Genomic DNA, 24,077 nt, shown 5'->3' on the forward strand with positions numbered 1-24,077 from the left:
TTTGACAACGGAAAAATAAAATTTATTTTTCCATTAATAGGTTAATCAATAAGTTATTTAAAAAGGCAGAGAGAAAATAATTCAAAATTTAGTTTCAAAGACAGGTCTATGTTAAAAATGTTTACCAGTTTGTTATTTTTAAAACCTCCCCAACCTCCAATAATTTGCACATACATATATACTTCATAAATAAATCATAATAATACTAGGCCACTAGGCCTACATAAGCATACATTTATACAGTACAGTAAAATAAATTGTTTTTCACCTTGTCGGATAAAGAAAATCAGTAGTCAGTATCAGTACTGTAGAAACAAGCCTAATAAGATATGCATAACTTTACAATAAAAAAATAATTGCACATATCAAGTCAAAAAAAGAATTATCCTTAAAACTTAAAAAAGGGGTGGAAAATATGTGATTTAATTACTAAAAATTTACAAACGAAAAAATCCCTCCTCACGAGTGTTGGGCAGGGTGTACTCTAAACTTTACAACATATAATATTTATTTTATGAATTTTAATTTATGATTATGAATAAAAGAAAACGAAGATAAAAGATAATTTAATATAATCTATGATCTAAAAACTGATCATTGTAACGATGAATCCTCCTCTTGATTGTTTTCACTTTTTTCTAATTGTTCACTAGATAACCTTTGTATTCTACGTCGTCTAATTTCTTGGTGATCATGCTCCCCAGGAGTCATTTCAAATTCGGGTTCATAATCATCGGAAATAATCTCTGGCACCGGCTCATCTTGTCCGCCAGTTGCTCCTAATACTGTTGCTGAAAATAGAATTACAAAGTAAAGTTTGTGAACAGTCAAATCTGGACCTTTTCGAATTTTGACAGTCTACCAAAGCCAGATTTTTATAAAAAAGAATTACAGTACATCTACCCCTCCTTTGGGATACCCCTAATCAAGGGAAAAACAATTAAGAGGACACTTTCCTGTGAAAAGAACAAGGGGAAATATAGATTTAGCACTATGGCCAACCCCTAATCAAGGGACATTTAAGAGGACACTTTCCTGTGAAAAGAACAAAGAGAAATATATGTTTTAACACCCCAGCCAATCAATATTCAAGGAACGCCTCTAATTTGGGGACACCCTTATTAGGTGGACAATTAGGTGAGTCTCAAGGGATATGGGTTCTACTGGCCAGCTGAATAATAGGGTATTTCCTATAGTTGGCAAATGGAATGTGCATATTATCGTATTGTTTATAATTAATTAACCTATACAAAAGAATAATACATACAATCAATTTCAGTTCCTTCGGTGGAACTATCTGCAGCTGCTGTAGTTTTACTTGTACTTGGTTGAGAATCTAAATCTGAAGTTGCCGAGGCTACTGGTGTTGTCACTGTACTAGTGGCGGATACCGTAACAGTAGAAGCCGTACTGCTACTAGCTGGTACATTTATTCTATCAAAAATACAAAGAAATTCAGTGATGCACATAGTGGCGTAATGCAGAGAACTAGGGCCCTGGTCACTCCAATACTGGAGGCCTCAGGCATTTTTAGCCCTTTTCAACAAATTTTAATGAATTTCTTCTTGGCACTGCTCAGGGGTTTAGCCAGAGAGCGCTCAAGTCTAATAGAGTAAAATTCCTCAACTTTATTAGGTCCTGAAGGTGTCCCCTTAATAGAGGTGTTACTGTACTACAAACAAGGCAGTCTAAAGATTATTTGAAGCAAGTGTATGAATACGTACCCCAGGTTTTGCATTACTGTTGTATACTGTTGTATTTGTATCATAGCTGCATCTAGGAATGTGTGTATACTACGAAGGCATTCGATCCTCGCCTCCATATGAGATCTTTCCGTACCCTCCATAGCTCGTAATTCTTCATCATTCAAGCCTTGGAAATCTGGAGGAGGTCTAGGTGGTGGAATACCTGACAAGAGAAATCAAACACAAACACATTTTTTTTTAATCGAAAAACCGTGGATAGCTACATATTATAATGAATGGTTTTGTGTGATGTTTTTCTTGTTCTTTGTCCACGTTTTTTAATATTGTATTTTTATGGAGACAAAATAAATGAAATGAATAATTAAGTCTGACCTATCTACTACAAAAATGTGGAAAATAAAAGCAGAAAGTGCCATTACTTACTAAATGGTGGAATCATAAAAGGTGGAGGCATCATAAATGGAGGGGGCATCATTCCCTGGAACAGTGGGGGTGGTGCAGTTGTTGTACTATCTGCTTCTGATGTACTGGTAGTGCCTAAATATAAATAAAACATTTAAACAAAGGTAAAAACTGGTGATCAACTACAGTAAATTTAATGAAGTCAGTCAGTGTTATTACTTTTTGGGCGGTAGGAAACAAAAGGTAAACTATTTTATTTCAAAAGGCGAAGATTGAATTGCAAGTTTGCGTTATGGAAATTAAAGTATCAGAGATTACCTACAAGAAATAAAGTGTTTTTGCAAGAAAAGGGAACAATCTCTGTTCAAGCCACTGGGTTGCCAAAGGCCTCTGTGGTCAGGTTGAAACCTTACCAACCGTACTGGTGGCTACGGCCCTGAGTATGCAAAATAATGTCTTATGTATAATCAATATTCGGATACAGCAAATTCATATAGTTTAGGAAGCAAATTTATTTGAAAGTTCCAGTTACCTTGTGTGGCATCTGCATTAGCTTGAGTTTGTGCAGGCTGAGGTGGTTGTGGAAAAGCCATTCCAGGCTGTGGGAATTGACCAGGCTGCGGAAACTGTGGGAATTGGCCAGGCTGCATTGGAAAAAACGGGAAGCCAGGAAATGGTGGCATCATGCCAGGAACTGCAAAGAAAATAAACAGAATTTTAGCTGATTCTTTGCTCTGTATCTATAATTTGTACAGTATCACAGGCAAATTCTTTGATACAGAGTCACATAGGTATCATATGTGACACATTTTCATACTTATTATACAAACCTTATTGGTACAAGTGCCACATGTGATAATGTAATATATATGTGACATTGTATTACAAAATTTGCATATGATATTGGACATATGTATAATGTCATATGTGGAGGTACAGTACAGAGACTCATGTGAATTTTTGCACACATGATTGCACACAAGGTCACGAGGTCAGGCCTTGTCTTACCATTTTGATTAGCATTTTGCTGTTGCTGCGGTGCCTGTGCTTGCTGCTGTGTTGGTGTTGTGGGCATGCGCAATACATCCATACGGCATGTTGGACAAGACTGTTGTCTTTGGAACCATGATCGAAGGCAGCTGGTGTGAAAGATGTGGTTGCATGGTAGCTTCTTACAGTTGGTGACCATCTCTTCACGGCAGATGATGCAGACGTTATCCCCAGCTGCCAGCTCTTCTGGCGTGGCATCTGGATAACTACAGAGGAAAACATAATGACATGAGCCATTAAAGAGCTGAAAACCAATCACACATTATTGTAGTAGAACTCTCCCTTTGGACATTGATATTCAGTGACACCTCTATTAAGGGGACACAGGGGCAATATAAATTTGAAAACTACAGCTATACAGAGGACACCCCTTAAAGGGACATTTTGTTGGGTCCCAAAAGTGTCTCTTTAATAGAGGTTCTACTATAATTTCTCCAATATCCAATGGATACAAATGTTCTACTTACAGTGTATTCATATTTCTGATAGCTCTTCTAGACAAAACAACATCATTGAGTGCTTTTTTAAATGACCTAGTATAAAAGCAATATGCATATTAATAAAAATAAAATCATAATTTATTAAATGTTTCATATACTCAAGGATACACTGCTAAGTAATTTCTAATTAAAGTGACTGTTCAATTTATTATCAATACCATATTAATAATCTACAATTTTATGTTTAAATCAATATGCAAAACCCTTTTACTTAACTTATTACTTATAACGAAAGACGAAAAATTAACATGATATATATTTACTTCCCGTTTGTAAAATTGTAAAAAAATAAGTCTACGGAAGCAATTAATCACACTAACATAGTCAATAATTTATTTTCGCACTCCCTTAAATTTTACAGAAATAAATCTGGTCCGGTTTTGTTATACATTGGAACCTAATTAAAAATGAGCATAATAAATAAAACTACCATTAATAGTAAGTCATTTATTTTTCCCCACCCTAACATTTTATGAAATTAAATTTCCGGGTTTGTTACACATTGAAACATAGTAAAGATGAGTATATTGTAATAATATATATAATAATATTGGAACCTATTTATTTTCGCACTTACTTAATTTCTACAAAATATGATAATATATTATTACATTACATCATAATGTTCCCTTTCAATGTTCATTTATCTAATAATGACAGGTCCGTATATTATTTACATTTTGTTTCATTATATAGATAAAAGTTGATATTATTTATTGTATCAAGTTTTACAAATCAACCAATTTCATATTGCCTTGTTAAATTTTGATGTGAAATTATAAAAAGAATGTATTGTACTAACCTCATTGCAAGATACATTGGCCTGATCGCAAACAATGGGAAAGTGTGCACTTTAATCATAATAGCCATAAACGCTGTGTATAATATCACCTTTATGAAGCCTGACAAAAAAGTTCCATACAAAAATTATTGTTAAATATATAAATATTTGTATAAAGCTAAACTATCAAATGAAAATTAACGTGGTGGCAAACTAAAGAATTATCTTTTGACTCAAATATTTGGGCATAACACTACCATATTTGGGCACATCACATGATTATTATACATATATATAGCATGGTTTTACTAACACTATACTTGTAAGATAAAAATAAAATTAGATCTGCTATTATCATATGTAATTAAGAAACCACTAAAACCTGTGGTTGACAAAAACAGTGTTTGATTTTATGATTTTAAAAACAGCTTATTCAACCGTACATTCGATACTGGGCATTTTCAGTGTTTTAGTATTTTCGTTTTCCTGATAATACACTCTTTGCTATCATTACTAAAACTGTGATTTGCAAGGAGCCTCTGTATTCTTAAATATCAATATGAATACTAAATGATAAACATCCATTACACCAAGATTATGTATGGTTAAGGTCACGAAAGCGACTACGTAGCACACTATATAGAACTAACAGATATCTTAATTCACTCGTACCTTTTTCCATCCGTGCTTTCAATGACAAATACTGTTGAATCACCTTGTAGTTTATTTTGTATAGTGTATATCTTTCTCTTTACTTGTTATATTTATTTTACTTATATATATTTTGTATGTTATTGTAATGTTATGTGAGTGATTGTGGCTGTCATGAATTTCCACAAGGACCAAATAAATCTGAATCTGAAACTTACCCATGACAAGCTCTGTATAGAGTAGATAAACAGCCTTATTCTCCCATGGATTCTCACTTTGTAAGTCAATTGAATGCAAGCCGTACTTCAAGAAGACATTAACTACAACACTCAATAAAATAGCATACTGTACCAAAGAAAAATTTATTATTATATTATTAAAAATTAAAAAATACAAACAAATAAATGGTATCTAAGGCTGAGTTACATACAGTTAGTTGGTTTAACTCCTGTGTGTGGCATAGGCGGACTCAGGATTCCTGCAGTCAAACACCATCTAACCCCAAATCCCACCTCACCCCCTATTCTCACACACATTTTGGGAATTACAATAAGAAAGATAGGATGATGTCCACCCACCCCCTTCTTCTTTCTTTAATGTGCAAACATATTAGAGTCCTTTAATGTGCAAACTCATAAGAGCATAGTAGTAGTGCATGTCTGTTGGTCACATTATGCAGCCAAGCTTCTACCTAAATTCTTAAAATCTGTGTTCCATCCACACGTTTCATTTATTTTATTAGTTTCATTTATATCAGAGGAACATTTTTATCTAGAGGTATAAGAGAGTCAAATGATCACTCAAACACTTACGTCAGATGTTAAAAATAAAGCCTTACCTCAAAGCCAAAAACAAGCTGAACTGAGGCGCCCTTAGTCAGCGTATAGTGGTAAGCATTGTGAATAAACAACATATCAAGACAACACAAAACAACCATTATCACTGAAAAAAAACCAAATAATCACACATTGAATACTTTATACTAGTACCTAGCAACAACTGAAAATTCAATAGACTCACTGCATCCATGTAAACATTGATATGATTATAATAAACATTGAATGATTTAATTAAAATTAAATGAATGATGTACTTGGTAAAAATGAGAATACTTACTAATGGCTCGAAGATGGAATATCCACGATATTATTGGGCTTCTTTCCATCTAAAAATTTTTTTTGAAAATTGCATTATTTAAATGTTATTTTATAAATTTGTTACACAAAACAAAAACAAAACAAATGTTTAATCATTCAATTAGAAATAAATTTATCATATTAAATTTTTTTTAATTTAAAATGGTAATTACATAATCTACTCTGTCTTCTGCCAGCCAATGGAAACACTTGAGGAACAAAAGAAGAGTAAACATGGCAACAAATCGCGGACTGAAATCATCACGAAACACGGTGAAAGCAAGGCAGGTTTCTGTCACTGCATACCAAGACCGCTCTATCATGTGCTTTAAAAAAAACAAATACAGTATATAATTTAAGGTACATATAGAACACTATATTTGAAATGATTGGCATTTAGTGACTGGCGTATATGGTTGAATATTTCATTACGCTTCTCGATTACGTACTTCCATTTCTGCATCCCGTAATTGACCGAAAAACACTTTCTTGAAAAGTTTTCCCATTAGGACAACAAACACCAAGGCTTGCGAGTATAGTACCTATAACATAAAATAAAACATTTATTTAATAATAGTACAGTAGTATGTAGAAAAACAAGATGTGATGTACAAGTATTAGCCTAGCCTACCTAGCACTAGATAGATGGTAGAGTATGATAAATCAAATAAACAATAATAATAAAATATTAATATTAACCATAATATAGAAAAAAGACAAGCAATCTGACTGACTGATAACATAATATATTCATACATTTATTTCTCTAGCCTACTCGACTATTCTAGGCCTGCTCTTACAACCCGAGACAACTTCGCGAGGCAGCCAGGAGGAAGGCGGACAAGGAAGAATAGTGCTTTACTCTAGCTAGGCCTAGGCTAGGCTTATTTATACTGTATTATCATCATCCCTTTTCATCTTCACAAACTTACCGCCATGCTTGCATTTGATTTTGTAATATACACCATTGACGGGTAAAATTGTTTCTTTTGAAAATATGCATGTCCAACGACTGCAAAAGTAAGCACAAAGCTTAAAGATGTAACAATTGCACCTCTCATTTTCTTGTAGGCAGTTTAGGCTAGGCTCGTCGTCGTGTAAATTCTTCTAGCGAAAAACATCGAGTTGACACGGTTTATTTGAGAAAGTTCAAAGTTCATATTTATTACACGTCGTTTAACTTTCTAATTTACATATGCCTTATATGGTGATTCATTTGCCTTTTATAAACAATAAAGTCTATTGCGTTTATGATTGGTTGAAAAGTACACACTTGTTCCGGATGAGTAGTTACGCAGCAGCAGAGAACCAGCTGAAAAAAAACAGCAGCACAGCCCAAAAAGTTGGGAAATCATTTCAACATTATGTAAGTTATTACTATTTATGTTATTAAATTCGACACCCGACAGTCATTACTGTTATATATGAAGCATTGCAAAGTTGAATGCATGCTAGCCTATTTTTTATCTCTTTTATATATCTGCTGCTGACTCGGGCGGGCGAGAGCAGACGTGCGAGAGCAGACGTACGTGCTAGGCTGGACATGCTGCGGTTCATATGCGCGTAAAAAAGCAGCCGATATGTATAAACATAATACTATAGCGCCTAGAAATGACATCGTTATTCTTTTACTTTGTATTATGTTTTTTGTTTGCAATTGAAATACAATTTTATTTTAGTCGTTGTATAAATATCGTATACTTATTCCACATACGTTTACAGAATTGAGTATTTCTGTTTAAAGTTTGATATATTTTAATGTATTTCTTTGTTTAAAAAGTTTAATAGGGCCTACTCACTGTCTGTCAAAAAAGTAGTCTAGCCTAGGCCCATATACAACAAGGAACAATCATAACCATCTGTCTATGTGACCTAAATACGATTTAAGCACCAGACTTGAAAAATGGAGGATAACGACGAACGCATCTTTGAGCCATTGAAAACATTTATTGTAACCCCACCATCATCAAATGATGGCATCGAAAGTGGTCATCAAAAGATTGTAGAACGTGTCTTAGTAACTAGTGTACCAGATGCTAATGGATGGAAGAGAAGACACGACTGGCAAGGGATCGATTCGGACATGATTGGTTCTCTAGCACCCATTAAAAGATTAAAGAACTCATCAATGACAGTAAAAAGCAAAGAGATGAATGCTTATTTTAAACTTTTTGGTATGATATTTTAAATTATTAATGATTACACAGATCTTGCTATTGTATTGATCAGTCTTTCAAATTTTTGAATATGTGTTATAAAGTATTATTATTTCAACAGAAAATGAAATAATTCAGGATTTTCTATGGATGGACAAATGTGCAAAAATAGCCGACAAGGTACGGTATATTACCAATCCCTTTCAACTTTTTCAACTACTTGGAGTATGTATTAAAACATTTTTATTTTTATGTTTAAATTGTAATTATAGTAAGAAGAAAAGTAAATAAAGTGATAATTAAGTTTTTCAACAATAAGTTAGTGTTTAATGTTTTTCTTTCTTCCAGTACCTTTTAGCAATGGTCTTTGCTTATTTTAAGAGAGCAGAATTTAAGATCAAACAGTTCACCAAAATGAATTTCTTTATTGCATTGTAAGTTTAAAAATCCTATTATTGCTTTAAATAAATGTTTATTGCATTGTAAGTTTAAAAAAAAATCCTTGCTTTAAACAAATGTTAAATAAAAAATTGTGTTTAGATTTTGTTTTTTATTTATATAAATTGTAGAGTGTGTATTTTGTACCTTGAAAGTTAAATGTAATAACGATATGAATATGTTAATAAGATTTTACTTACAAGTTCTGAATTGTATTATTATAATTATTAGGTACCTTGCAAATGATATGGAAGAGGATGAAGAGGATTTTAAATATGAGATCTTTCCATGGGCTCTTGGCAGAGATTGGAGACATAAATATACTAGGTTTTTACGCAAAAAGGACCTTTTCTGGAAGTCGATTAACTTCAGAGCTGCAGTTAGTAGACGATGTTGTGAAGAGGTAGGCTTTTAATATATTACAGCCATTATTTAGGACACACAAAATGTGTATTCAGTACAAAAAAAACCCTTGATTCTCTGTACTGCATCACCACATTTGTATCACATGTGATGCCTGTATTATGTTGTTATATATGTGACACTAAGAATGTGCCAATGATTTTCACAGCTAATTTCAATAACATAATATGCCCTAACTGCTAAGTATTAACTTTTGTAAAGGTTGCCATATTGATGGCACAAAAGAACATTACAAATATCTATTACTATAAACTGGTAAAGGTTACCCTAATGATAACATTGCACATTTATGCTTGATATTCTATATAATACTACTTGTTTTCAGATAATGGCAATTGCCCCATATCATGGGATTTGGCAACGCAATAGAGCCGACCACCATGGTGGAGCTTACAGGAACTATGACACAGACGACGAATTTCTGCCCCGTGGGCCTGGTGCTTCACCGGTCCTCTGTGAGGCTTGTGCCAAGAAAGGAACTTGCGTATATACACCATCAAGTTCTGAAGAGACAGATGATGGCTGCTTACTTCTGTATTCTTGCACTGATACCTCAGATGAGGAGACTGACCAAGCAGTACCAAAGAGTTTTGATATGAGAGGTAATGTTTTTTTTAACATTTTCCAATTATCTAAAGCTCTGTCTACACTATCAAATTTTATGTGACAAAAAATGTGATGTGCCCATATATAGACACGATGATATCATATCACTACCATATTTGGGCATATCACTACCATATTTAGGCACACACTTTTTTTGTCACACTAGTTTGATAGTGTAGACAGGGCTTTATTCAAATTGTGAAGGACATTGAACTATCTACCTTTTGGCTCTTTTTTTAATACACTTTTACAAGTCATTTAGTTATAGAATTGTCAGGTTCTTAAAGGGCTTGTTCAGACTTAATTCTTTACCAGGCTAAGTTGGCTCTTCAGACCAATTATTGTTAACTTTCAAGTAGGTAGTTCACCAACTTACTTGGGTAAACTAAGTGTTGAATGCGCCCACATTTAAGTTATTCTTTCACCAGCAAACCAGTTACCACACTTTGCCTGTTTACCAATATTTGTTGTATTTTTACAGGTCTTCAGAACACATTACAAACCAGTGATGACTCCTACTCCTACTTTTGGGCTGATAAAGATGAGTAATATATTATAATAAAGTGGTGCATTCTTCACCAATTCTTGTTGCTGTATCTCCACATACAGCAATGTGTTTAGTATCATAAGCAACTTCCACAATAAAGCATCACATGTGGTGCCTCTATCATGGAAGGTTAGGTAAAGGGTTAGGCTAGGGTGTATGATACAGGCATCACTTATGAATCACATCACAGAATTTGCCTTGATACTGGACAAATTTAATACTAAGAAATGACTGGAATCTACTGTAATACAGCAATAAATAACATATGGAAGAGGAATACGAATCTTTCAATTACGAAAAAAATTAAGTTACAATTTTGTTGAATAAGTTAACAGTTAACTTTTTAAAGAAGAGTGGGGATTTATATAATAATATTTAAAACAATATTTTTTTTCTGCTAAAATAGTATTGTATTATGTTTAGAGGTATACATGTAGAATGTATAGTACATGTAAAAAAAAAATACCAAGCAAAAAAGGTCCAGCTCTTTTTGTCCCTCTTTGTGGGTAGAGGACTGGGGTGCAAATATGACCATGACCTTTTCAAATGGGGGAGTGCAGTATTTAGGTTTCTTAACAAATAGTAAAATGAACACGTCTTCATACATTAAACAATAGTTTTTGTTTAAAAGAGTAAAGAATAGAGTTTATTTAGTCAAAATATTTGTTTACTTTCTAATAATTCAAAGTGATGACTTCTTTTATGTTTAGGCAAAATAGAAATAAATAAAATTAAAACTTATTTTTAATGTTTAGAACTTAATAAATTATACATAAATAGAAAAGATTTTTACTTTAGAAGAAGTACAGATTATATATAAAAAACCTATTTATTTATTTATTGTACTATTACTGTAGTATAACCACGGAAGAGTGAAATTGTAATTTTACTCTTCCCTGGTATGGAAAATATTTTTAAAAAGATGTACTGTACCTATAGGCCTGTCCCTATCAGGGAGGTATTTATAACTCCCTGATAGGCCTATTGTGTGCAAGGAGCAATGGGTTGATAAAACTGATATTTTATATAACAAAATATATCTGTTCAATCAGAGACCGATGTTCTGTTGACTAGATGACCTTTAAAATGTTTTTAATTAGTGACGTGCTGACCATATTTATTAACCTTTTTTTCTTATAGAAAAAAAGTACATAGACAAGTTAATGTATTCTATTTATCATAGTAGATGTACCATAATAATAAATATCAGTAAATGATTTGTTTGTATGGTAAATATTACATGGTTATACTTTAATGTGATTGAATCATATTTATGTGATTGTATAAAAAAAGACAATAAAGTTATAGTTGTTATTTATTTTGCAGGTTTAAACATTTATTTACAAAACGGTATATGTTGATGGGGTCCAATTTAGAATTTTTGCCTACACTATCAAGCTAGTTTGACAAAAAAAAGTGTGATGTGCCCAAATATGGTAGTGATATGACATCATTTTTTGTCACATAAAGTTTGATAGTGTAGACAGAGGTTACTAGTTAGTATCATCTTAATCATTCTCCAAAATCTGAAATTGCCTTCAAAATCAAAGTCTTTTGTTGATGAATGATTGGTGTGTTTCTCTTCTTTGAAGATTCTAAGGCTGCTTAGCTATTAAGTATTATCAATTTAAACAAACAACAACACCTTATTCATGATGACGTTGATTGAAACACCGTCTAGAAAAACCGCAATTGGGCCAATTGGAAAACACTATTTTTTTAAAGAATCTTTTGAAAGCCAAATCAGTTGCCAAAAAGATGTTTTTATATCTCAACTCAATCTCTGATCGTTTGCATTTATCAGCTTTTAAATATCTCTAGGCTAGGCCTAGGGCCAATCTATTGCTTAATTATGTGACAAATAATTCTTAATTCAACCATGGATTCCAATCGTGTAATGAAAATTGATCCTCCTGATGTGTTGACAAAGCTCAGAAATCTGAGTCTGGTCTTAATACATGAATGTGTTTATTTATACATAAACAATATTTGAACAGCAATACATATCACTTTTTGAAGCAAAAACAAACAAACCTCACTACTACTACTGTACTGAGATTTATTTACTCGGCTGCATGTTTTCAAAACAAACGCACGTGTAGCGTTTAAGCAAAACTATCTTTATTATAGAGGGCGCTCATACTAAAAAAGTTAAGATCAGATCAGAACAAGAAATATTTCTTACAAAAAACCACCGCTCGACTTTTTGACGTAACAGTTTAATTGTTTTTTCTTCATCAAATGATGCTTTTTTCAAAAATTTATATTCTATTTAATAATTTAAGAAATAATGATTTATTATCTGAAATGCTCTATTTAATCATAAAGCACATATCGGGTATTAAATACCTAACTTTTTTTAGGATGTATTATTATAATTGGATTTAGCTTATCAATCAATTAATTAAATTCGCAATCGGACAATCAATTTTTATTGCAGAATAAAGTCCGTGGCCTATCGATGTACTGAGAACAAAAATATAAAACTAACTATAGTAGTACTGTTCATATTCCGGCGTAGGGACGTTACTCCCAAAGGTCGAATGACCCACATACCTCCAACATTCCAATCAATTAAGGATCCCAATGGAAATAAGCTAATAAGCTTTTTGGGCTATCCTGGAAAATCTTTTATAAATGTATTATTTGTAATGTCCGTAATTTATGTTATCACTTTGTATATGTATTTTTTATGATGATTTTCCTAATAAATTCAAATCAAATCAAATCAAACAATTCATCTAGCGGCACACACCAGGGAAGCTTCCCTGATATATACAAAACTATTTACCATAGAGGAAGGATTTGACCCGGCGTTATTCAATGATAAATGCCTACGTTAACAGCCAGATTACCTGTCTGATCGCATAGACTATCTTTCCCCAGGTTTGAGCATGCTCAGTCCGAGTTTCCAAATATCCATCTTTTCAGTCGTAGTATTGTAATAAGCTCCCGCATGTAATACAGTTCCAAGCTTTCGTCCTCTTGAATATAACTGCCTAAAGGCGCGGCGCAAAATGCCATATGGTTGAGAGTACAACATAATTGAAACATTTGGGCCAACATTTTGGACATAGGGGATAGGGTAACCAATAAACCGCAAAAGGAAGTTTTTCATACCGTTTTTAGGTTGTTTTCGTGGAAGTAAACCCTTTCTTAGAAAAGTTGTGATCAACGAAATTATCATGACGAAATAACGGAAGTAGCGGTTGATGTCACTGTCAACACCGCATCAATGATACCCTTCTTTTAGCAGTTATCTTTTTCTTAAGAGTAGAAAAGATTGAGATTCAATTTAATTAATTCCCCATTTAATCGCCAGAATTTTGCCTTAAACGATATATGCCCTCTTGAAACAATTTTGTTAAAATACTATTTTTGTCATAACTAGGACCTGTGACTTTGACAAAAAAAACTGAATCGAAAAACGTGCAAAACAAAATAATAATTTATGAAGGGTTTGGGTATTTTAACCGTTTATTTTGTCTTTTTATTTCTGCGAAAGTAATTTAAAATTACCATAAATGGGATAACAAATGATGATTTCGCTTATATATACCTAGTATAAAGAAAAGACAATTACAGTTCAATTTAACAAAAAGTACCGGTAGTATACGGTAATTGTTTAAATTCAATTTTGGTCAAATTGAATACAGTTACTATTGGTTAAAGATGCTTTAATGTTGTCGATAAGTTCATCTGTTGTGGACGGGATTGTGGATTGAATGGGTGTCGAAACTGTGTGGTTGATGAACGTGTTCAAAATTTTTGTTTTTCCCATTCTTATTTATAATAATTAGAGTTCTGTTCATACAACCAGCCAGTCTTATTACAATAGTGATTCTTCTGTTCTGTTTAAAGGTAATCATCGATATCAACTCATGGAAACCGCAGTTTCCAGGGACCTTCTGTCTAGTGGTCACGTGCACACCTTTGACTACAATTTCTATTTCGGAGATTCCCCTTTCATCTTAGTATGTGTCGTAGGCCTGTTCCGGATATCTCAATTTAACAGTCAGTCTATCATTTCTATTCTTCAAGGAATATAGTCCTAATACATTTCCGTTTTATATGTTTGGGAATGATACCGGATATGATGACAGTCGTTTGAGCTGTTATTAAGAGCACGGAAAACAATTATCGGGTCTCCATAATATTGGGAGATTAGATGTAAGACTGGTGGTATATGATTGATTTGTCAGCCCGGTTTTTGGGGTGACTTTTTTCTGAATACGTGTAATAGCTGTACAGACAGTTCATACACCTGTGCTAAAGACCACCACCCCCTGTGCGGTACACTGTGGAAAAGCAAGACTTTTGAGTACAATAGTCTGGTCTGAGACTGAAAGTACAGACGTGTAACTGGAGGCTTAAATATGATTCCTGACCAGGAGGAGGTGCTTGCCTTGTTTGGGACGGGCCGTCCTATGCGGAAACATGACTGGGTAAACATGTTAAGAGGCCTGGTAGCAAGACTGTTGTTTACGGGGCATGTTGTTATCTGTGCAAAGCAATATTCTCAAGTTATTTGTGATACCAAAGCCTGGTTTATGTTGATTTTGTTAGCTGTTATATACGCTGAGTTTATACTTCTTATTGTTCTTCGTCGGGGAAAGGAATGGAAATGGTAAGTTGGTATGAGGAGAGGTAAATGGGTCACGTCTATACCACTGGGTAGAGGAAATAACATTTCTTTAAAGGTGTATTGTTCCCCTGAAAAAATAATTCTTAACAAAATTGTTGTTGAATATGCCATTTTAATGTAACATAATAGTTATCCACTTTGACCAAAAATTAGATCGAAAAAAAATGTATTTACCTGAAAAAACTGTAATTCAAAGCAACAAAATGGTCAAATTGGCTGCCAGCCAATGAGTTTTTGGTTGAATTTAACCATTTATTTTGTCATTTTATAAGTGAAAACATTTTTTTTTTCATTTTTTTAAAAACTTTATTAAAACTACAAAATAACATATTCAAAGTCTGATTTAATTAATCTTTATTTTTCATGTTTTTGGGGGACAATACATCTTTAATTTATGACATATCTTTTGGCCTTAATTATATTCAACAATTCAGGAATTTTAAATTAAAATAATGGTCGGAAAGAATATACATTTAATATATCAGTGATCAATGGATTGATTGACTACCGACTGATACGCCATGACTACTCTATTTACACTTAAACCACCACCAGAAATATTAACTATGGAAGCAGACATATCATTATAACATAGAGTGGTTGCATTATAAAGCCTGACAAAACTGGTTGCTTTAAATTGCAATGCAATGTTGATATGATGACTCCATGGGATATTGTTTCATGCATTCGATATGCTCACCAACCAGCATGTTAAGATTCTTTTGCATTTTTTGCAATCAAACCAACACCTGGCCAGAAAATTATAACACTAGTAAATATTAAAACTGATTTAAAAGTTGATTTTTTTTTCTATGAGCAATTTCAACTGTCTTGACGTGTGGATTCGTCCCACTGTATTTTTATTTTGTTGGGTTTTTTTATAAGAAAAATTATCATTATCTATTGTTGTTTTGGGGTTTGTTTTTTTGTTGTTTTTTTGACATAAGTGAATAATTTTATTCAAAATGGCCTTTTTATTCATCTTTATTTGTTATGTTGTTTGGGGGACAATACATCTTTAATAATTTATATTAAAGTGAGAATTCTTTATGATATATAAACTAATTATGTTTCATATTTTGTAGGTTTTTGCTCTCGATTCTGTGTTATCTACTGGCTGTAGTTCCAACACTGTGGATATTGGAAATTCGTTCACTCAAAATTTTGGTGGATGGTATGAATAACACTTGTGGCGATGATAGCAAGACCTCTACCGAAAACTCAACCATTTTGGGATTGCAGGTATATATTTTGATATATGTATATTTATAATTTATATGCTTTTTTTATGTTGTATCTCCATTGAGATCCAGCCACTGATACCCAGAGCATTGTCATTATTTTCAGTAATTTGCCTTTGGATTTGTATATACACTGATGAAGTGATAGTGTTGCCCTAAAGCTCTACAAATATTTCTGGCTGTTTTACTTTATCGTTTTGATTTAGCTTTTTGCTTATTTTATTTTGTATCGCCATTGAGATCCAGTCATTGATACCCACAGCATTGTTATTTTTACAGTAATTTTTGTCGGAGTGGGTTAGACTGCTTCCAAATAAACTGTTGCAAGTTAGGTAACTGTAACAGATTCTTACAACTGTAAATATGCAATCCTTTAATGGACTTGCATACAAATGTAAACTTTTTTTTTTAAGATGACGCACCAAGAGTGGTCTGTGACCCTTCAACAAATTCTTCTTTTCGTGCTAATAATTGGACGATGGATCCTACCGCGAGGACCAGTCACAAGTGACCAAATATCGCAACTGCTTCTAATCCAGATCGGCATAGGAGCTGACATCCTCGAGTTCTCAACTGAGGGGTTACGACTGCCAGAAGTAGAGGCCCAAAGTAGCGTTGTGTACGTTATTCTTGCGGTGTGGACTGCCAGCTTATTCCAGTTCACGTTGTGTTTGACAGTTCGTAAGAGACGAAAACCACGGGCAAATGATAAGGGTTTTCAAAAGTTTAAATCCTTTGCTGGTATGTGCTGTGCGACAGAAGTCTGGAGTATCATTGTGACTTCTAGTCTTCAAGACGGCCCATTTTTACTAGTCCGCATCTATCTCATCTCGATTCAAGAAACTCAAAACCAACTTCTAATCTTTTTTATGTTGAAAAATATACTTGTGCTACTCCTGCAGTGCTATAGATTATGGGTGTTGTTGAATAGGAGGCTAAACATGAGGCGTTCTCAGCGTATTGCTGTGAAGCTGGTGAAAGTTAGACATGAGGCGGGCGATGTTGGTACTTTAGATTCAAGAATGGGAACGCTGCAACCTGGCTTTATGGATACAAAAGTATAATCTATGCGACTATTTAAATTGTGGTAAATTATTTGAATTGTGGGAAATCATTTGAATTGTGGGAAATCATTTGAATTGTGGGAAATCATTTGAATTGTGGGAAATTATTTAAATTGTGTGAGATCATGTGAACTGTGGGAAATTATTTGAATTTTGGGAAATAATTTGAAATGTGGGAATTATTTGGATTGTAATATAATAATTTATTGAAACTTCACCTTAAATCAGTAGTACGCTCTAATAAAAAGCACACAAATTGATACAATATCAATAACATAAATAAAATAATTAAATAAAGTTTTTGAAATGAATAAAAGCTGACCGGTGTTTGGCCATATAAATTATATTACTGAATTTTGAGAAATTAACTGAATTGGGAGAAATGATTAAATTGTGGAAAATAAATTGAATTTAACTGCGGGAAATAATAAATAATATTAAATTCTAATTAATTTTATTACCTACATATAATAGATATATTGCTTAATTTTGATTAAAGTCTGCTATTGTTATATCTTACTTGCTAAATCTTTAACTTTTGTGTGTTGTTTTATAACACCAGAACAGGACAAAATAAATTATGATATACTATAACGAATCCAGCAATACATGGATTAGATACTAACATTAGAACACATCAAAAATGAAAGAGGAAATGTATTGTTCTCTTTTTTAATGAATCAATTGATCAATTCGACAATCATTTTTGTAAAATCCTTTTGTAATATTGCTTTTGATCTATTTATTCGTAGCAAGGAACAAGGAAATACCTTTCATAATACAGTAATACTGTAGTAGAGTAACAGGAAATTTAACATTAAATTTGGATTTTAAAATCGCTATTACGATTTTTCACATTTTTTCAAGGTCAAGTTCAACTCTGCTCAGAGATATACTTTTGTATATAGGACAACTACCCTAATTTAAAACAAATATTAATTTAGTGTTCCTAATAATAATAATAATAACTAGAGGGTAATCCGAGAGTACAAACCTCTGCCTACTGTAAAATTCCCCAACATAAAATGTCCCCGGAAAATAAATATATTTTTTTTACATTTTTTTAAATTATTTCTAAGTGTAAATAGGCTAAATGCACACTACAAAGTTGTGGATGAGAGTTTGGTGTAATGGTTATGTATCCAGCCTCTCACAGTTGAGATCGCTGGTTCAAGTCCTGCTGAGTTTTTTTTTTTTTTTTTTAATTTTTTTTTTTTTGTGGACCTTGATCTTTGACCCTGACCCTTCAAAATTTAACCACAATTATATGATGAGTCATTGATCATTGTGGCTAAGTTTGCTGAGAATCGGATAAAAACTGTGGTCTCTAGGCAGTAAAATAGTTTTTTGTTAGTTGTGATCTTGACCTATTAACTTTTTTCCCTCAAAGTCGAACTCGTCCGAGCTTTTGGGGCATAGATCATTGTGACCAAATTTGGTGAGAATCGGATAAAAACTGTGGCCTCCAGACTGTTCACAGACAGACAGACAGACACACAAACATACAGGGGTGAAAATATAACCTCCTTGGCGGAGGTAATGATCGTTTTGTAATAGATACTACAACTTTAATTGATTAAATCAATTATTAATACAACTTATTGACAACACATATCAAGGAAGAGTCTTCCCAGTTGTATATTATATATTTATACTTGTATTTTTAACAGCTTGTAATATGTTTTTTATTAGATAATTGTACAGATTTTGTTTACATGTTTAGACGCTTTGTTTCTTTATTGTATACCCCTCATCTGTATAAAGTAAGTGCCCTTTAATAGGGGTTTCCCCAACTGAACAGGAGTTGGTATAGTTTTAAAACATATCCCTTCATTTTGTACAATGAGCAAGTTTCTGTTTAATAAGGGTGTCCCATGGACATGGGCTTGTGTTAAGTGTATGATGGGAACATGTGCCTTATTGTGTGTCCCCTGAATGGGGGTGACCAAAGGGGGTACTGTAGTTGCAAACACCAAACTCACAAAACAATCATAATAATTATTAGGCATGATAAAATGTTTTTAATACTTGCCAACAGTGTACTAATTTCAATATTGTGACAATTTTAAATAATATGGGCCTAGTGCATATTTATGGAATATTACGGTACCAATACCAAATGTAGGTCTACCCGTAAGGTGATTACATTTTTCGACAAACTATTTATATACATATAATGCCAAGTTTTCTTCCATATTCAATTTAATATGGAAATAGAATGGAAATATTATATTAAGTGTAAGTATTTTTCGCTTTTGGTGCAAGTGATATGTTTTGAAGAAAACTGCATGCGCAGTTTGGTCGTTACGATGTTGATTAGTAGGCCTAGCCTTTGGTCTCCTGAAAAGAGAAAGTCTCTTAGGCATATACCCTATTTGTAATATATAGAACGAGCTAGCTAGGCCTATTACCTTTTTACAATAAGCAACATTATGTTTTTAATAATGTAATATTATAACTTATATAATAAACCCATTGTAATAAAACATGATTTGTTGTACAGCACTTCGTCTCATTTTTCAAATCTAATTATATTGATTTATTTCCAGTGTTAAACTTTGTTTTTCTTTTGAAAGAATTAGGTCTTTCAGGTTAATAGCCTTCGATCCTATAAGTCTCTCCTTCGCCGAACCATCATTTAAAACCACCTTAAACGCAATCGAGTTCAACGTATTAATATCAGAAAAACGAAACTTCTCCATAAATCGCACAGTCCATCCCTCGATCTTTCGTCGGGTGTAGGCCCGCTGGTTCCTTTCTGGCATCACCACAAGATGAACACGTACGTTAGATTTCCCCCCTGTTCTCCTATCTCTTGTCGTCAATCCGTGCATCGATTTTAAAATCACGTATAGCCTTGAAGATTCAGACTTATAATCGAAGTCTAAATTTAACTTAACGCTTGACATGTTATCCTGAAACAGACAAATATGTAAAATAATTAGACAGACATATTCAACACAAAATCCTCTGAAATCCTTCAATCGCATCATTTTGGGAGATTTCAAATTAATATGTATATTCCTTTATACAAAACAAAATTCATATTGATATACAGATTATTAATGTTGCTTGAAGTGAAAGTGTATGGTAATAAGTACAAATACTCACGTTATAACTCCCATTGCCAAATTCCATCGTTTCAGACTCGTGCGTTTTTTCGTTGCTTGTTATAGTAGGCCAGTTTCTTCTCGATAAACTTCTGGAAGATTCCATTCTACTGGGTAAATTTGACATTGAATTTAGTGAGCTTGTTGACGATCCAAGTGTACTGGATCTGTTGACGGCTTGTGACGACCTGTACCTTGTAAAAGACCCCGATCCTCTATTGGACTCTGCCGATGACGAATAACTTGACAAGTTCCCTGTACTTGCGTACTTCCTTCCATTCCGATCGGCACCAGATAATCCTCGTGGTCTTGTTGATGACCTTGGTTCTCTCGTACTCCAGTGCCTCATTGAAGACCTCTCTAGACTTCCATCTGACGGAATAGACCAGTGCGTACGTTCTGTATCAGCTCGACTGCCGCCATTCCTGGTCATTCTGGCAGGAGTATCGATGGCAGAATCTTCTCCGCCATATGAGTACAGTCCGCCAGTCTTCTTGCTGTTTCCGTCATATGATCCGCCTGTGGCATACTCGATCGGTGTTCCAGTCCACGGATATATTGGAACACCGCTTTGGTAACTTATGCTACTGAGCCGTCGTCCGTCCAAGGATGTTCCCCTGTAATCCACGACACCAGAATCAAAGCTGTTAAGACTACTGAAATCTTGATGTGATTGGAACGTTGGTGTTTGTGACTGACTACGTTCTTCGTACGATCTTCTATCGTAAGGCAATGACCATAGTTTTGACTCGCTTAAAATACTGAAATTACTCTCTGATGCCGATTCTCCTGCTTCGTAACCATTTTCGGGTATCGGATCCTTAGACTCCTTTGAATCACTTAGTTTAAATAGCCGTGATAAGCTCTTTCCAAACTTCGTAAGTAGTCCCTTTTCATTCTTCTTCTCCTCCTTTTTAACCGTTCCATCTTTACTTTTAAACGCTTTAACTTCTTCGTCTTTCTTGACTACAGGTATAACCTTCTTAGAGTATAAATTAACGTGTAAAAATTCATCAGAATCGTAAGACGTCTGAGAAATAGGCCTGGTGCCATCATTCGACCTTTCTACTCGCCCCCAACTACTAGTTGGTTGAATGTTTTCTTTTGATACCTGTGATCTTGCTACTGCGTCACTCTTTGTACCATGTGATCTGTGGTCCTCTACACCTTAATGAAAGAATAGTAAAGTTAACATTAAAGTTTATATTTTATTTTATTTTTCTTCACACTACATGTAACCTGTATTTTAGTACTACATTACATTTCGTTTAATTTAGATACTTCAGTCATTATTACCCTTTCAGAATTGAGTTATGTTAAAAAAAATTAAATGTTGATATATCTAATTTGTCTATAAAATCTCATAACCATGTTTTTATGACGGAAGTTATTTTTGCAATAACAGACTGTACATGATATTATATTCACTACTCTATTTTAGACTGTTGGATTAGTTTTAAAAGGCATACTAAACAACGTATTATGGTCTATTGCTGTTCCTTTGTACAGTACGCTTTTCTTAAACACAAGTTAGCAGAGATAACAAAAGAGATATCTCATAGCTATTATTAACTGATCTCTATACTGTAGTTACTTAAAAGTCGTGACGACTATTTTTACACGTATCTAATTATCATAACAAGTTTTAATTTACTGCTTATGTGCTGTAAAATAGCAGCCTAGAGCTGCCGACAAATTGATTTGTTTAAGGTTCCATTCTAATTGTATAAAGACATTATTTATTAATATTATTATTAATACCATAGGCTTTTACACCACAAGTTGTCTACTATATATACTAATAGTATTCAATGTCTATTTTTCATCGGAAACAATTCTGATACTACAGTATTATAGTATATGCCTTCCGTTTCTGTCGGGCCATGCCTCTTTTGTATAAAAAATAATTGGTTTTTGCTAACAAACAAACAGTTCATTGACTATACTTACCATTCCAAGGTAAATATGGTGGATCTTCTTCATTTTCTGAGTTGTCTTTTAGCGGTTTGTCTTTTGTCGTCTGCTTCTTTTCGTCAAAGACCTTCTTCTGTAGAAGTTGATCGGCCGGTATATCGAGGAGCATCGCCGACTCTCGACAATTTTTAAAACAGACGAGGCTCATATTTACACCAACTACCTGTCGAAATTATTCCAATAAACTAAACCATGATCTTGTCACTTGTATTATTTGGTAGCGCGACTATAATAAATTTGGAATGCAATTGTGTTTTCGAGGCGAGGTTGGACACGGACGAAAGCTCATCACGTTTGACGACTATTGTCTAGTCTTTTGGTCCTTTATATCTAAGCCTACTTCAACAATATTATAGTGACAATTGATTCTATTAATTTAATCTGTATTTCGTATTAATACCTATCCCAATCGCGCGCATACTTTAAATTTGACATTATTTGACCTGATGTATACTATAATGCTCGGTTCGAAATCATTGTGCATGCCCTAAATGTTTTCACACCGCGCGTGGATTGAAATGACACTTGTGTTTTAGGCTATATAGAGCATCAAAGAAATAAACCAATACGACACTTCTAGCCTAGAATATTGAACAGAGAGAATGATGTTCGGTCTTGCCGGACAGCAACACACGTCACTGATCAATTATTTTTTATGCAGGGACATTATACATCAAGTATGATATTATCCCGTCGTTGACGAATCCGTTATTAATGGCATATGATCGTATATGTATATCTTACCAAGGCAATCTAACAACAGGATGTTGAGGGCCGGAGATCAAAGGGTTTATCTGTGACTGCGACAGTTCCACAACCCTTAACAGACACCGCGCACCGCAGAGAATATGTACATGGTACAGTACTGTTGGTATTTGTCGCAGCCATACAAGATCCTATAGGCCTATTACGAGTTCCTATCTTGCCAAGGCGGGCTCAGTGTCCTGTTGTTAGGTTGCCTATATCTTACCAACTGATTCTGAATGATGTATATTGACGGAGAGAATCCCAATTCTGCCCGTTTTACTTTATTTGGGACGGAATACAACCAGCTTTCATCTGTAGTACATAGGCTTACTGGCATATTCTAACGTGGCAATTTGCACGTGAAGTATTCGTGTTTTGAATTTTAAAGTCGGCCCGGTGTTTACTCGAGAAATAATAGATTCCTGCGATTGTTGCGTGTACTTTTATATTAGAAGTTTGTATTTTTAATCGCTTTTCTACATTTGTATGTCTTCTTGTTCATCTTCATGTATTATGTGTTTCTGAAATATTCAGTGTAAGCAGAACGTGACCTGTGAGTTTATGTGTATTCCATATATTTTTTATTTTCGATCAATACAATAACAAATGATTTTTTAAAAGTAAAATGTGGACTTGCGCCACCAAGTTGGTTTGAAAGTTAAGTTACAGAGTTAACTTCTTACCATATAAACGCATTTGTGCTTGTTCGATCAACCGTGACACTATGACTATGTCTACAAAACGATGTGTTTCAACTCGGATACAATTGATATCATGACAATATAATTTTATAAGCACACTGTAACACATTATATCCTTCAAACACAATATGTATATGTGTACAAACGTTTTTACTGTTTAAATATCACTTTTTTTCCATACGTGTTAATTAATGTTATC

General features: G+C 33.6%; 4 protein-coding genes across 5 annotated transcripts in view; 2 read left to right on the forward strand and 2 right to left on the reverse strand.

Annotated features, from left to right (window-relative positions):
• The window catches only part of LOC144852883 (speedy protein A-like), a 78,258-nt gene extending 67,312 nt beyond the window's left edge, over positions 1-10,946 (forward strand). The window contains exons 2-7 of the mRNA XM_078710921.1: positions 8,049-8,400; positions 8,504-8,562; positions 8,731-8,816; positions 9,052-9,223; positions 9,569-9,845; positions 10,331-10,946. Coding sequence (XP_078567047.1) covers positions 8,130-8,400; positions 8,504-8,562; positions 8,731-8,816; positions 9,052-9,223; positions 9,569-9,845; positions 10,331-10,398 — 933 coding nt within the window. The 5' untranslated portion in view covers positions 8,049-8,129 and the 3' untranslated portion in view covers positions 10,399-10,946. The remainder of the gene's footprint in view (positions 1-8,048; positions 8,401-8,503; positions 8,563-8,730; positions 8,817-9,051; positions 9,224-9,568; positions 9,846-10,330) is intronic.
• LOC144852873 (E3 ubiquitin-protein ligase synoviolin A-like) lies at positions 1-23,528 on the reverse strand. Of its 2 annotated transcripts, none has more exons than XM_078710909.1 (14): positions 23,401-23,528; positions 6,676-6,768; positions 6,400-6,552; positions 6,207-6,255; positions 5,929-6,032; positions 5,309-5,435; positions 4,461-4,560; positions 3,626-3,691; positions 3,117-3,364; positions 2,641-2,802; positions 2,130-2,243; positions 1,725-1,908; positions 1,268-1,434; positions 1-791 (listed from the first exon to the last, which is right to left on the reverse strand). In XM_078710909.1, exons 1-14 carry the CDS (start codon positions 23,512-23,514, stop codon positions 595-597), a joined length of 1,878 nt encoding a protein of 625 aa, XP_078567035.1. In that variant the 5' UTR covers positions 23,515-23,528; the 3' UTR covers positions 1-594. The 2 variants fall into 2 exon arrangements, with proteins under 2 accessions (XP_078567035.1, XP_078567034.1); XM_078710908.1 differs by lacking the exon at positions 23,401-23,528 and adding an exon at positions 7,159-7,348.
• Positions 14,389-19,278, forward strand: LOC144851800 (transmembrane protein 26-like). Its single transcript, XM_078709423.1, has 3 exons — positions 14,389-15,023; positions 16,127-16,283; positions 16,696-19,278. Exons 1-3 carry the CDS (start codon positions 14,773-14,775, stop codon positions 17,344-17,346), a joined length of 1,059 nt encoding a protein of 352 aa, XP_078565549.1. The 5' UTR covers positions 14,389-14,772; the 3' UTR covers positions 17,347-19,278.
• Positions 19,345-22,712, reverse strand: LOC144851799 (uncharacterized). Its single transcript, XM_078709422.1, has 3 exons — positions 22,407-22,712; positions 20,458-21,623; positions 19,345-20,261 (listed from the first exon to the last, which is right to left on the reverse strand). The coding sequence occupies exons 1-3, from the start codon at positions 22,576-22,578 to the stop codon at positions 19,872-19,874; spliced, it is 1,728 nt and encodes a 575-aa protein (XP_078565548.1). The 5' UTR covers positions 22,579-22,712; the 3' UTR covers positions 19,345-19,871.
• Positions 23,529-24,077: the final 549 nt, after the last annotated feature.

This window comes from Antedon bifida, chromosome 9 (assembly GCF_963402885.1).
Source record: "Antedon bifida chromosome 9, ecAntBifi1.1, whole genome shotgun sequence".
Taxonomy (NCBI): domain Eukaryota; kingdom Metazoa; phylum Echinodermata; class Crinoidea; order Comatulida; family Antedonidae; genus Antedon; species Antedon bifida.

Bases quoted from the DNA above. Each gene is read 5' to 3' on its own strand.
- LOC144852873 (XM_078710908.1), bottom strand. From the start codon at position 7,287: ATGAGAGGTGCAATTGTTACATCTTTAAGCTTTGTGCTTACTTTTGCA. The intron at 6,256-6,399 runs GTAATTACCATT...AAAAATTTTTAG, and splicing joins CAGAAGACAGAGTAGATTAT to ATGGAAAGAAGCCCAATAAT. The intron at 2,244-2,640 runs GTAACTGGAACT...ATTTATATTTAG, and splicing joins TAATGCAGATGCCACACAAG to GCACTACCAGTACATCAGAA.
- LOC144851800 (XM_078709423.1), top strand. From the start codon at position 14,773: ATGATTCCTGACCAGGAGGAGGTGCTTGCCTTGTTTGGGACGGGCCGT. The intron at 15,024-16,126 runs GTAAGTTGGTAT...CATATTTTGTAG, and splicing joins CGGGGAAAGGAATGGAAATG to GTTTTTGCTCTCGATTCTGT. The intron at 16,284-16,695 runs GTATATATTTTG...TTTTTTTTTAAG, and splicing joins CAACCATTTTGGGATTGCAG to ATGACGCACCAAGAGTGGTC.
- LOC144851799 (XM_078709422.1), bottom strand. From the start codon at position 22,578: ATGAGCCTCGTCTGTTTTAAAAATTGTCGAGAGTCGGCGATGCTCCTC. The intron at 21,624-22,406 runs GTAAGTATAGTC...TCTTTCATTAAG, and splicing joins ACCATATTTACCTTGGAATG to GTGTAGAGGACCACAGATCA. The intron at 20,262-20,457 runs GTGAGTATTTGT...TGTCTGTTTCAG, and splicing joins TTGGCAATGGGAGTTATAAC to GATAACATGTCAAGCGTTAA.